Genomic DNA, 15,000 nt, shown 5'->3' with positions numbered 1-15,000 from the left:
ACACATCTCCCCAAAACACACACACAGACACTCCCTCCCGCTCCACCCACACACACACACATCTCCCCAAAGCACACACACAGACACCCCCCACCCATCCCCACCCACACACACACATCTACCCAAAACACACCCACAGAAACTCCCCACCCATCCCCACCCACACCCACACACATCTCCCCAAAACACACACACAGACACCCCCCACCTATCCCCACCCACACCCACACACATCTCCCCCCAAAACACACACACAGACACTCCCACCCGCTCCACCCACACCCACACATATCTCCCCCCAAAACACACACACAGACACCCCCCACCCATCCCCACCCACACCCACATCTTCCCAAAACACCCACGCAGACACTTCCCACCCACACACCCACACACACATCTCCCCAAAACATACACACACATACCCCCCACCCCCGCCCCCGCTTCCCCCGCCCCCCACTCACTGCATATTTTTCCGGCCACCCCGTCAGGACACATGCAGTAGAAGTCGTCGATCCAGTCCACACAGCGAGCCCCCCTCCGGCAGGGGTTGGGCCGGCAGTCGTCATAATTGTCCTCACACACCTTGCCCCCCGTGCCTGGGCAGGGGTTGAGCCACCCGTTGATGGGTGGGTGAAAGATGGGTGGATGGATGGACTGATGGATGGATGGGTGGATGGATGGACTGATGGATGGATGGGTAATGGATGTGTAGACGATTGGTGGATGATAGCAGTGTGAATGATGGAAAGATTGTGGGAGTGATGGATGGATTGATGTATGGGTGGATGGATGGGGGGGGGGGGGTACTGGTGGATGGGCGATGGATGGATGGATTGATGGATGAGTGATAGATGGATTAATGGATGGATCGATGTATGGGCGATGGAATGGATGGATGGATGGGTGGGTGTTAGATTGGTTGATGGATGGATTAATGGATGGGCGATGGATGGATGGATTAATCGATGATGGATGGGCGAACTGCTGTATGTGTGAGTGGACTGATGGACGGGTGATGGATGGGTTGATGGATTAACAGATGGGTGAACTGATGAGTGAATTGATGGTTTGGTGAATTGATGGATGAACTGATGGATAGGTGAACTGATGGATGGGTGAGTGGACTGGTGAATGAGTAATTGATGGATGATGGATGGGCGAACTGATGGGTAAATTGATGGATGTACTGATGGATAGGTGATGGATGGACTGATGGGTTATGGATGGATTGATGGGTGATGGATGGGTGAACTGATGTATGAATTGATAAATTGATGGATGGGTGAATCAATGGATGGATGATGGATGGGTGGATTGATGGACGGGTGTGTGAATGGACGGATTTCATCGTGATTGCTACTCCCCCAAGCTGCTTGTGGGCAGGGATTGAACGACTGATTTATGGATGGATGGATGTGTGTCCTCGCACACCTCAGCCTCCCTCAATGCCTTATGGACAGGGACTGAACAAGTGATTAATTAATTGATGGACTGAGTGGGTGGACTTTCCTTCTTGTCACGGCACACACACACACACACACACGCGTGTGTGTGTGTGTTTGTGTGGGTGGGGGTGTGCGTGTGTGTGTGTGTGCGTGCGTGCGTGTGTGTGTGTGTGTAAGAGAGAGAGAGACCGAAAGAGACAGAGAGGAATGGAGAGAGAGAGAGAGAGAGAGAGAGAGAGAGAGAGAGAAGAATATATATAGAGAGAGACAATGACCCTGACCTTTCATGCAGACACAGCGGTAACTGTTGACGCCGTCCAGACACACGCCCAGCTGACGGCAAGGGTCACTCTCGCAGTCGTCAATGTTCACCTCGCAGTTTTGGCCCGTGAAGCCCACGGCGCACATACACACGTAGTACACCCCGTTCAGCTCCTGGCGACACACATGCCGGATAGCTGACTGATGATTAAACGAGACCTACATGGAAGTTGAAGTTTAACTCTCTCCGTGCGAACGACACGAAACAGGCGATGATATTACGTTTTACCACATTTCCTAACGACGAAACATACAGGCTGTACCATTGAGACAGCCACTGGGCATAAGATAATCATCTGTATATTGACATTATTTACTGATATCAGTCTGTGTGAGAACGGGTGAAGAGAATGAAATGAGAATACTTGCTGTCCTGAGTGAGTTAATCTGAGTTCTTCCCTATGAGAGGGCGCCCCGAAAGAATTATGGTTTGAGTGTGTGTTCTAGCTATCTGGGGAAATCAGTTAGTGTCTGACTAGTCTGAGCGTCGGTCGCTTATAGTATCACAGCTCGCGTCACTCGGTTGATGCGAGTTTTTGTTCACGTAAGTGATTTAAGTTTTAAACCAACCTCTTAATGAATCAGCCTCCAACACTGGAGGGAGAGAAAAAAAAAGAGTTGTAATCAAACACACACACACACACACATACATACATACACACACGCGCGCGCGCGCGCGCGCGCGCGCTCTCTCTCTCTCTCTCTCTGTCCTCCCTCTCTCCCCCTCTTTGTCTTTCTCTCGCTCTCTCTTCTTTTTTCTTCTTTGTCTCCTCGTAGCGAGAGCAGCATGTAAATAAATCACAGATTTAAATTTTAACCCTCGTTATGAAAGATTTTAACTTTTTTTGGTAGTTTACCCAAAACAAAACAAAATGGAACCCAAACACAAATGCTTATAGTTATAATCAATATGATGGAGTCTCCCGTCGGTCCGACGGATGAGTAGGCAGGCAGGCTTATCTGTCGGTGTGTGTCCTCATATGGGAGAAGAGGCCGATTCTGGAAGCGCAGCACTTCCCACAGGTGTTGCAAGGGAAAACGTCTCCAGAAGTTGAACCCTGCTTCCTTCGCTCACGCTTCTCCTTAATGGCCAGCTGTCTCTTGTTTTCAAACGTCTTTATGCCACTAGAGCACAGCATCCTCCAGCGAGAGCGGTCAAGGGCATCAATTTCCCAGGGAGCGATGTCTGTGTCACAGGCTTTGAGGTTTGTCTTCAAGGTGTCCTTGAAGCGTTTGCAGGGTCTTCCAAGTTCACGGTGGCCTTCCTTCAGCTTCAATATATCATAAAACAAAGAAACTATGTCCAGCCATCCTCAAAACGGCCCTGACAGTCGAATGGGTCAAAACCAACTTGAACTGAGTTCCTTTCATCAATCTTGGAACACGTAAACAAGATAACTGAACACCTACGTTGCTGTAATTCACGAACAAAAAATTGGAAACCATATTCCAGTCGCAACAGATTATCATATCTGTCTAAGACAATCACATTGGATATAAAACCAATATTTTGAATTTGACAATCGACGGTGTTTTTTTTTGTTTGTTTGTTTGTTTTTTTAATGTTATGATAATTCGTTAAAGTGATGCACAACACTAAAACTTACCTGACAGGTTCCCCCGTTGTGGCATTTGTTATGACAAAGTCTTTCTGCAAACACACACACACACACACACACACACACACACAACACACACACACACACACACACACACACACACACACGCACGCACGCACACACACACACACACACAAACAAAAAGAAGTACATGCCGACAGATCAGCAAAATATGCAGTTTTTGGCGTAGTAGAAAAAACATCCAACTTTCATCTTTTGCATATTTGCAAAAGACACGAACAATCAACACTGGAACTGGCGAAGAAGAATGAACAATATCTTCTGCTTCACCAAACCTAAACATTTAAAACGGGTTTTTAAACCTGACCTGTCATGACCATTTACAGCTTCAGATAGTAGAATATGTTCATGAATGCTAACGTACAAAAAGACACTGGGAATGCAGCTTGTGTGTGAACAGAAAATCAGGGACTGACCCCTTCCCAGTCTGTGCTGTGTCACCACTGGGTTGTTTGAATAGAACAGAATAGAACAGAATAGAATATGTCTTTATTACCAAGTGTACCGGGGTCACAAGGAATATTGGGGGGGGGGGGGGATAACACATAACAAGATACGAACATAAATCGAAAATCATATACAGACAGTATAAATTAGGATACATACATGTGCATATCAATATAAAAACTTGTGCATACTCACACATGCAAGCACTGCATACACACACACACACACACACACATGCACGCACGCACGCACACACACACACACACACACACACGTTTGAACTGAAGCTGCATATGACATGTGGATGGGGCTGATGACTAGATCTTCAGGAAAATGGTTGTTGATTGCACAATTCTATGTAGACAGATAGAAAGACAGACAGATATAGCTGTTTTTCTTTCACATGAGGATGTGTGTGTGCACATGTGTAAATCTGTGTGCACGCACTTGCATGCCCTGTGCGTTTGCGTTTGTGTGTGTCTGTGTGTGTGATAGTGCTCTGCACGCGTATATGTGTATGTATGAGTGTGTCTGTATATGTGTGTGTTTCTGACACCTGTCCCCAAAGTAGCCTACCTGACAGGTACAGTTGAAGTTGACTGACTCTGTGTGTGTGTGTGTGTGTGTGTGTGTGTGTGTGTGTGTGTGTTTCTATTCACACCTTGCTGACACACCTGTCCCCAAAGTAACCCTCCTGACAGGTACAGTTGAAAGTGGCCGGCTCTGTATGTGTGTGTGTGTGTGTGTGTGTGTGTGTGTGTATGTGTGTGTGTGTGTGTGTGTGTGTTTCTTTTCACACCTTGCTGACACCTGTCCCCAAAGTAGCCCTCCATGCAGGTACAGCTGAAGGTGGCTGGCTCCGGCTGAGTGCACAAACCACCGTTCTGACACGGCGACGACGCGCATTCATCCACGTCTGAAACATGGACATGCTCGTAATCATAACCATCACCATAATCACAAGAAGAAGAAGAACAAGAAGAAGCATTAACAGCAAAACAAAACCCAGACAGATGTAATCACTTGTCATACATGTTTAGAATGCATACATCAGAACACTAGAACATCAAAAAACCCTGGCAAATGTACACAGACATCGAATATTCTTAAAATGCATGCCTCAAGACACACTGGGGCAATTGCTGCGCCAGACGATAGGGGAATGAATGAAAGTGATTAGTTAAGGTGTGTGGGGGAAAGTGGTGCATGAAATGTAAATATGAGTTTGTGAAAGAAGAAAAAGAAAGATGTGGGAAAAAAGAGGAGGATGGAGGCCCCACCAAAAAAAACCAAAAAAAATCAATAATCCATTTATATGGAGCTTTCAAACATCTAAAAGCGCTCTACAACAACATGTAAGACAGAAACAAACCACACACACATTCTCTCTAACACACATTCACACGCACGTATGCACACACATGCATGGAATAGATAGATGTGTGCCCACTGAATACCGAGTACAGAATGGAGTGTTTAAATTACGTAGATACAATAAAGAGTCAAACGAAAGGATGAGAGTAGACATTTGTCTCGAATCCCACCTCTTCTCCAGTAGCATTAATACAAGTCTATTCTTACCTATTTTCCAGTAGCATTACTTCAAATCTTTATGCCTGTCATCCATTCAACTATGTTACTGCAAATCATCTGACTGGCCAAAAAATGATTCAGTTCAGATATGAAAATCTTGGTATGTCTTATGAAATAAAATAAAAAACAAATCTAAAACTGCATTAATACCAGATTATGAAATGTACGCTTTTTCGTGTATCCGCTTTATTATCCTATTTCTAGCTAACTAAACTATTCACCAATTAATGACCAAGAAACATACTCTCCAGATGATACTATCAAAGAAAACTGATAAACGAATAAAGAAACATTCCAATATTATAATAAATTGAAAAACAAGTTCCGTTGCTAGGGGAATGCAATCGTCTCGCCTTGGGAAAAGTCGTCTCCCTGAAATGGATAAACTAATAAACAAACAAAATAAATAACTGAATATTTTTTCCTTTGCTGGGCTACTAGTCAGGAGAGTTCAGCGCATCTGACCCGGGGAAACGGTTGTGTACCTGAAAGAAATAGATACATACTAATAAACAAACAAACAAATAATAAGTGGATCAATAAGTTCCGTTGCCAGGGGAGCGCACCGGGTCTCACCTAGGGAGCAGTCGTGTCCCTGGAAGCCGTCAGGGCAGGTACAGGAGAAGGTTGGGGGCGGCCCCTCATAGCACGTGCCATTGTTCGCGCAGGGCCCGGCCTCACACTCGTTGATGTCTGTCGAGCATCACCGTCACCATCATTACCCTTCACCGTCACAGCTACCAACACCATCATCATCATCATCACCGTTATCCCTTCACCATCACAGCCATCATCATCATCATCATTATCACTGAAATTTGTCATCAATACCATTACGATCAACGCCATTACCAACACCAACGTCACCATCATTACCCTTCACCGTCACAGTCATCATCATCATCATCATCACTGTCATTTGTCATCAGTACCATTGCGATCAACGCCATTACCAACACCACCACCATCATCATCAACATCATCATCATTGTAATTTGTTATCAATGCCATTACAATCGACGCCATTACCAACACCACCTTCATCATCACTGTCATTTGTCATCAATACCATTACCATCAACGCCTTTACCAACACCAACACCATTATCATCACCACCGTCATTGCCATCATCACCACCACCATCATCATCATTGTAATTTGTTATCAATGCCATTACAATCGACGCCATTACCAACACCACCTTCATCACCACTGTCATTTGTCATCAATATCATTACGATCAACGCCATTACCAACACCACCACCATTATCATCATCACCACTGTCATTTGTCATCAATATCATTACGATCAACGCCATTACCAACACCACCACCATCATCATCACCACTGTCATTTGTCATCAATATCATTACGATCAACGCCATTACCAACACCACCACCATCATCATCATCACCGTCATTATCATCATCATCACCATCATCATCAATACCATCATCATCACCACCGTCACAAATCAATACTATCCCCACCACCGCCATCGTCACCACCATCATCCCTGTCATCAACACCACCGCATCAGTGTCGTGGTCATTCACTCCCACCAACATCATTATAAACATTAATCGTCATCAATGTCGTCATCACCTCCACCCCTATGACCGTCACTGTGAATGACACCATTGTTTACAACACCATGACGACGCCAGAAGAACAGCCTCTGCCTTGGAACGCCAGACCACACACCCGATCAGACATATACGACTCCACTCCATCGAACGACGAAATCTCCACAACAGCAAGACCCCAGCACCACACAACCAAACAACATGAATTTCAGGGCACAAGGCGTTAAACTTATGTGTGGACCTCACCCTCATCGCTACTGTCGCCCCGCTCATCATTCTCAGACACAACACGACCATAACCACTGACATAATCAACACCATCGTCGTCACCATCGATAAAATCATCAGCATTGCCACTGTCGTCACGTCCTTCGTCATCAGAAACAGCAGAGGCTATACCATAGTTGTCAACGCCACAGTCATCACCATCACCACCGACGTAATCATCAACGCCAACGCCATGAACGACGCCAACACCATCATCATGACTTGTTTTACCTGGTCAGAATCCGACCAGAAAATATTTGGGGTGTTTCTGTGGGCTGCTCTGACTGGGGAACGGCGGTTGACAAGTCATACTCTATTACTGCTGGGATGCTTAATGCTGCCCACAGTTTACTGTCTTATCAAAGTACTGATGGTGATCGTGATAATGATGATGATGATGGTGATAATGATGACTGTTGTGACTGTTGTTATTCTTCTTGCACTTCGTGACCATTATAATGTATTCACCTTTCTGCACTGATTTAAGCCACACACACACACACACACACACACACACACACAAATCAGTTACAATACAATATGTATCTGTGATGCATTCAGTATAGAATGCCTCCCTGTATAAGATTTGAACACTCAACACGGAACGCCCGTTCTAAAACAGAACCCACTCACCCACGGCACACGTCTCCCCGGTGTAACCCGGTTCGCACGTGCACTGGAAAGACCCCAGGGCAGGCTGGGAGCACTGGCCGCCGTTCTGGCAGGGCTGGCTGGCGCACTCGTTGATGTCCACCCCGCAGGTCAGATCCGACGTGCCTTGCGGGCACGTGCAGCTGTAGCTGCCGCCCTCCAACGTGTTGCATGTGCCGTTGTTCCGACAGGGCTGGGACAGGCAGGGGTCCACCTCAGTCTCACACAACCTGCCTTGATAACCTGAGTGCAGACAAGGCAAAAATGCATTTTTTAGTGACTGATGTATCTCATCCCTTCAAATGGGACTAATGCCTTTCTGAATATATATCTGAGTCCTGAGTCCGTGATAACCTGAGTACAGACAAAGAATGATTCTCATGAACCAATCTACGTTCTGTACAACAAAATAGGACAGCTATTTGCCAAAGCTAGACATTGTGACCTAAACATAATCTCGAAACTTCCTCGAAACTACATACTAGACCCTGTGTATAACAAAACGCATCCGCTTAAGTGCTTCTATATTGATATTTCAGTTTGCAAGCTCTTCTTTTGCTCATGGTGTAAAATGTACATACCCATAATTCCATGCTTGAGTCCAAATTATTTGTTTATCTGTTTACTCCCTTAGCCTTTGACTACATCAAGTCTGCCCACAAGGCAGCGGGGCCATTTTCCCATGACCAGAAGTCACGTGGAGGGTGGGGATGTCTCTCCAGACCCGTGCAGGTCCAAAGGACATACCGACTACCCATGCTGTATGATGTCTACCTTCTTTTTCTTCATGTTTATATAACACTTGTCTTATATCATGTATAATCTTGTCGTGGGTCCTGGGTTCGAATGATCACTTTTTAGATCCATTCCCTACCTAAAACCGTTCTGATTTGTTTGAACATTTGTTTTAGCATCTTGCAATTGGTCACTGATTCTAAACACCACTGCTCTAAACCTTAAACACATTTTTATTGCCTGTTGCCTAAACTGTTGGTTTACTGACTTTTCAAAATGGCATTATGGACACTAGAGGTACCTTCATGCATGTACAATAAAAGAACAGCATTCCTTCAACAATAAGAAGCAAAATCAGTTAAAAACAACAACAACAACAACAACACACAAATCAAAATAACAGAAATAGATTATGGTATATCTGCACCCGGCATGTACTCACTCTGGGTACAGTTGCACCTGAAGGACCCCGGCACGGGCTGGATGCACACGCCCCCGTTGTAGCAGGGGTTGCTGGCGCACTCGTCCACGTCCTGCAGACAGGTGGGGCCCGTGAAGCCCAGAGCGCACGAGCAGGAGAAGGTGCCCGGTGCACCCTGGGTGCACGCGCCCCCGTTCCTGCACGGATTCGCCGCGCACTCGTCAATGTCCCGCTCGCACTGCCGGCCTGTGTACCTGGGGACAGACACACAATGGGTGGTGGGGGACAGGTTAATCAGCGCAACTTCTCTTTTCGTGCGTATATCAAAGTCATAAACCACACTGCAACCACATACCTTCGTGACTTATTTTTATGTCTGTACTCCTCGTAGACCTGTGCGCTCGGCTGCTGATTCCACAGTGAAGAGATTCATTGACAAAATAAACAAATAAATAAATGAAAATAAAAAGAAGATCAGTGGTCTTTCTCCACTCTCTGCCCAGTTCCTTCTCAGGCCTTTACGTAGATTACCCAGTTCAGTTTTTAAAAAGTTTCTCAAAACACATGTCATTCGTTCTGCCTACAATGTTTGACTGGTGTGCTTCTTGAACTTCTGCAGTGTAAAAGTACTCACACACACACACACACACACACACACACACTCATGCGCGCGCGCACACACACACACACACACATAACGTACCCCGGGGTACAGGAGCAGAGGTACATGCCGGGTTGAGGCTCACTGCACTGACCCCCGTTCCTGCAAGGCTGGGACTCACACTCCTTGATGTCCTGCTCACAGTTCCGACCTGAAGGCACACACACACACACACACACACACACACACACACACACACACACACACACACACGCACGCACGCACGCGCGCGCGCGCGCACACACACACACACACTCACTGAGTAACACCCTTCCCCATCTCCACCCCTCTGACCCGTCCCTCCAACCCCCACCTCTACATTTATTTTTCCTCTCAACTTTTTTTGGGGGGGTGTGATATCACCCCCTCGAGTCAAACTTAAAGAGAACTACTACAGCACACGTACACTCTACCAATAACCCCAACCTGCACCCCAGTCCTGATAAGACCCTGTGTGGTTGACTGGACCAATAAACAAAAAGAAGGAAAGAAAGAAAGAAAAAATCGCAACATCCACAATTCTTGGAATGAGTAGTGTTCACAACGGGGCGTAGACGTTCCAACTTCGACAGTCACTCAAAAAAGCTGAGGGGAAGAAATGTGGATACTAGCCAAACGATTAAATAAATATATAAATAATACACACACACACACACCCTTACGAACGTATCAGTGACGGGCGCCGAGTGGTTAAAGCGTTGGACTTTCAATCTGAGGGTCCCGGGTTCGAATCTCGATAACAGCGCCTAGTGGGTGAAGGATGTAGATTTTTCCGATCTCCCAGGTCAACATATATGCAGGCCTGCTTGTGCCTGAAGCCCCTTCGTGTGTATACGCAAGCAGAACATCAAATACGCAAGTTAAATATCCTGTAATTCATGTCAGCGTTCGGTGGGTTTAGGAAACAAGAACATACCCTGTATACACCCCCCGAAAACGGGAGTATGGCTGCCTACGTGGGGGGTAAAAACGGTCAAACACGTAAAAGCCCACTGGTGTGCATACGCGTGAACGTGGGAGTTGCAGACCACGAACGAAGCAGAAGAAGAAGAACGTACCAGTGAAGCCAGCAGGGCAGACGCACAGGTAGATGCCGGGCTGGCTCTGGATGCACTGGCCCCGGTGCAGGCACGGGTTCTGCCGGCACAGGTCCAGAGCGCCGTCGCACGTGGGGCCCGTGAATCCCGAGCGGCACGTGCAGCGAAAGGTTCCCGGCTCCGCCCCCTGGCTGCAGGTACCCCCGTTCTTGCAGGGCCCGGACAGGCACTCGTCTACGTCGTTCTCGCAGCGGCGGCCCGTGAAGCCCCGGCGGCAGTCGCAGCGGTAGGTGCCCGGTGCGTCCTGTCGGCATGTGGCGCCGTTCCGGCAAGGGTCCGGGAGGCATTCGTTGATGTCCACCTCGCACCGGCTGCCCGTGAAGCCTGCATGGGGGGAGGGGGAGAGGAATGTAGGAGGCTGGGTGGGTGGGTAAAGGGTGATCCGTGGTTGAGTGTGCTGTGGTGTCTTTTCTCTCTGTCTCTTCGCGGCCCTCTCTTTCTCTCTCTCACCGTCTCTGTCTGTCTGTCTCTCCACACCCTTTTACCATCTCTCTCTTCGCACTCACTCTCTCTCGCTCTCACAACTTCTCACCATAATTATTTCCCCTCTCTCACTTTCTCTCTCATCATCTCTCTCCACCCACTCACTCCCCCCCCCCTCTCTCTCTCTCTCTCTCTCACACACACACACACACACACAAAACCACCCCGCCCACACACACGCACACACACACACACACACAAAACACCACCTTACCCACAGGGCACTGGCAGAGGAAGATACCCGGAGCCCCATTGGAGCAGGTGCCGCCATTTTGGCAAGGCTGGGACACGCACTCGTCAACCTCCACACTGCAGTTAGTGCCCGTGTACCCAGCGTCACAGTCACACGTGTACTTGGCTCCGCCCAGTTCCCTGCACGTGCCGTGCACGCACGGGTCCACGGGGGTGCAGCCAAAGGTGACAATCTCGCATTGGTCTCCCTCGTAACCCTGCAGTTTCAGTACTTCACTTCACCCAACGAAGGAATCACAGAAAAGTTTCAGTTTCAGTTTCTCAAGGAGGCGTCACTGCGTTCCGACAAATCCATATACGCTACGCCACATCTGTTAGGCACATGCTTGACCAGCAGCATAACCCAACACGCTTAGTCAAGCCTTGAGTGCATGCTTATATATTTGTGTACCTATCAGAGTGGACTTCATTTTACATAATTTTGCCAGAGGACAACACTCTCATAGTCATGGGTTCTTTTTCAGTGTGCCAAGTGCTTGCTGCACATGGGACCTCGGTTTATCGTCTCATCCGAAAGACTAGATGCTCAATTTGATTTTCCAGTCAAACTTGGGAGAAAGGGAAGAGCGGTATTCGAACCCACACCCTGACGGACTCTCTGTACGTATTGGCAGCTGAGCGTCTTAACCATTCTGCCACCATCCTGTAGTTAATACCACCGTTGTCGTTGTCATCAACGGTCATCGTACTCCTCCTCCTCCTCCTTCTTCAGTATTGTCTGTTGCCACACCAACTCTCCATCCATCTTTAACTCTTTCACCGCCAGTCAATTTAGACTGCAAAATTCCCTTGTGCTACAAACACAGAAAATATTGAGTCTAAGAATAGCTGGAGATTCCCCCATGTGATGTGTAGAAGATATGGCCTATCCTACCACCGAACATAAAGAGCAGTAGGTTCATAAATAACAGACCCATGATCTGGCCACCCTTCAGTGACACAGGTCCTCTACCTGGCTGCTGCATAAATGCGAGTTTGGCAGTGAAAGGGTTAAATCCATCATTCTCCCGTCATCCACATCTCCTCGTTATCAATATCGTCGTTATCGTCGTTACTGTTATCACCTCATCCACATCTCCTCGTTATCAATATCGTCGTTATCGTCGTTACTGTTATCACCTATTTCATTGCCATCTCCTCGTTATCAATATCGTCGTTATCATCGTTGCTCTTATCACCTATAAATTATTATAATTACCATCTCCTTGTTATCAATATCGTCGTTATCATCGTTACTGTTATCACCTATATAATTACCGCTACAAAGTTTGTTATTTTTGTTGTCACTTTATGCTTTTTCTGCTGCTGCTTTCATTCTCTCCATTGACGACTAGTCGAGTTCGGTGGAGAAACCTCGTTGATGGCCTATGGCTCCACTGGGAGCGAAGGGCACAAGCAAATAAGTACGTTTGTTCTATTTACTGAATGATTGCCGCTACAAAGCCTGTTGATTTTGTTGTCACTTTGCTACTTTTTAGTTGTTGTTTAATTGTCCATGGAGCGGTGACATAGCGGTAATGTCCCCCCCCCCCCCGCACACACACACACACACACACCCTCCCCCCAGCCAGAAAGTGAGCGGACCGGAACTTCTACTCCCCCTCCACCGGACCTTGAATGGTGGTCTGGGTGCTAGTCGTTCGAATGAGGCGGTAAACCGTGACTTCTTTTACGTGCGTTAAAGGCGTGCTGTACTCGGGACCTCAGCTTATCATCTCATCCAAAAGCCTGCACGTGGATTATCACTCCAGGCCTAATGGAAGGAGGGGGCAGGATACAACTCGTGGGACTCGAACTTGTGGACACTCGGTTCCAAGTCTAAGGTATCACCACGAGGCCACACATGCTTGATAATGAGTTAAGCATTGTTAATTCTATTCATCATAAGAAAACACCACCAGCTTTCGGGAACACTGGCTCCCGGCGTGAGAAGAACAGACAGTTTATAGGGTTAGTCACGGGTAGATGGTTCTTCTCTTCTTCGCTCGTGGGCTGCAACTCCCACGTTCACTCGTATGTACACGAATTGGCTTTTAACGTGTATGACCGTTTTTACCCCCACCATATATTTGTATTTGATTTTCTATTTTTGTCACAACAGATTTATCTGTGTGAAATTCTGCTGCTCTCCCCAGGGAGAGCACGTCGCTATACTACAGCGCCACCCTCTTTTTTTTTTCTCCTGCGTGCAGTTTTTTTTTATTTGTTTTTTCTATCGAAGTGGATTTTTCTACAGAATTTTGCCAGGAACAACCCTTTTGTTGCCGTGGGTTCTTTTACGTGCGCTAAGTGCATACTGCACACGGGACCTCGGTTTATCGTCTCATCCGAATGACTAGCATCCAGACCACCAGTCAAATTCTAGTGGAGGGGGAGAAAATATCGGCGGCTGAGCCGTGATTCGAACCAGTACGCTCAAATTCACTCGCTTCGTATGCGGACGCGTTACCTCTAGGCCATCACTCCGTTTTCGGGGGTGTGCATGCTGTGTATGTTCTAGTTTCTATAACCCACCGAACGCTGACATGGATTACAGGATCTTTCATGTGCGTGTTTGATGTTCTGCTTGCGTATACACACGAAGGGGGTTCAGGCACTAGCAGATCTACACACAAAAAATTATGCTGACCAGGGAGATCGGATTAATCTCAACCCTTTACCCACCAGGCGCCGTTACCGATATTCGAACCCAGGACCCTCAGACTGAAAGTCCAACGTTTTAACCACTCGGCTATTGTGCCCGTCACAGGTGGTTGGATCCTTACCTGCAGACACTGACACACGTAACTGACTGGACCGCTCTCCAGGCACTGGCCGCCGTTCAGGCACGGCTGGCTGGCACAGTTGTTGATGTCTACATCACAGTTCGTACCTGTGGTAAAAGGTGTGCATGTTGGGCGATTGGGAAAAGGAAGATGTGCATTGTGCGTGTGTATGTACAATACTTTTGTGGTTCAAAATCACACACCCACCACCCTCCTCCACATGTACGCATGTGCGCAGACACAGGCTCGTTGCACTCAAGCATGCATGCACGCGTACACACAAACACGCATACACGCGCGCGCGCGCCCACGCACACACACACACACACACACACACACACACACACACACACACACATCTTATGTCCTGTCATTTATAGCATTTAACGATATTTATGATGGTGGTGATGATGATGACAGCAGAAAAACAACAACAATAATTAACATAACTATTGTTGTTGTTTTTTATTCTTACAGAGACCTTTCACTTGGTTTCCATGCTGAAACATGAGGCTATTCTTAAAAAAGGGAGAGGAAAGTTTCTTTTCTATGAAAATCTATACTTATCAATTTTGTGTCATCAAAAAAATAACTGTAATCACCATAATGGCTGCTGGAACTACAGCTTC

The 15,000-nt window shown here is 47.1% G+C and overlaps 1 protein-coding gene across 2 annotated transcripts in view; it reads right to left on the bottom strand.

Annotated features, from left to right (window-relative positions):
- The window catches only part of LOC143281182 (uncharacterized), a 33,775-nt gene that overhangs the window by 4,418 nt on the left and 14,357 nt on the right, over positions 1–15,000 (bottom strand). For both annotated transcript variants that reach the window (XM_076586218.1, XM_076586217.1), the window contains 11 exons: positions 14,372–14,478; positions 11,569–11,803; positions 10,833–11,195; positions 9,817–9,925; positions 9,135–9,367; positions 7,940–8,200; positions 6,026–6,142; positions 4,656–4,772; positions 3,377–3,420; positions 1,730–1,883; positions 465–599 (listed from right to left, as the gene is read on the bottom strand). In XM_076586218.1, coding sequence (XP_076442333.1) covers positions 465–599; positions 1,730–1,883; positions 3,377–3,420; positions 4,656–4,772; positions 6,026–6,142; positions 7,940–8,200; positions 9,135–9,367; positions 9,817–9,925; positions 10,833–11,195; positions 11,569–11,803; positions 14,372–14,478 — 1,875 coding nt within the window. The remainder of the gene's footprint in view (positions 1–464; positions 600–1,729; positions 1,884–3,376; positions 3,421–4,655; positions 4,773–6,025; positions 6,143–7,939; positions 8,201–9,134; positions 9,368–9,816; positions 9,926–10,832; positions 11,196–11,568; positions 11,804–14,371; positions 14,479–15,000) is intronic.

This window comes from Babylonia areolata, chromosome 4 (genome assembly GCF_041734735.1).
Source record: "Babylonia areolata isolate BAREFJ2019XMU chromosome 4, ASM4173473v1, whole genome shotgun sequence".
Lineage (NCBI taxonomy): Eukaryota > Metazoa > Mollusca > Gastropoda > Neogastropoda > Buccinidae > Babylonia > Babylonia areolata.
Note: the sequence above shows the minus strand (reverse complement) of the source record. Positions and strands in the feature narration are given on the sequence as shown.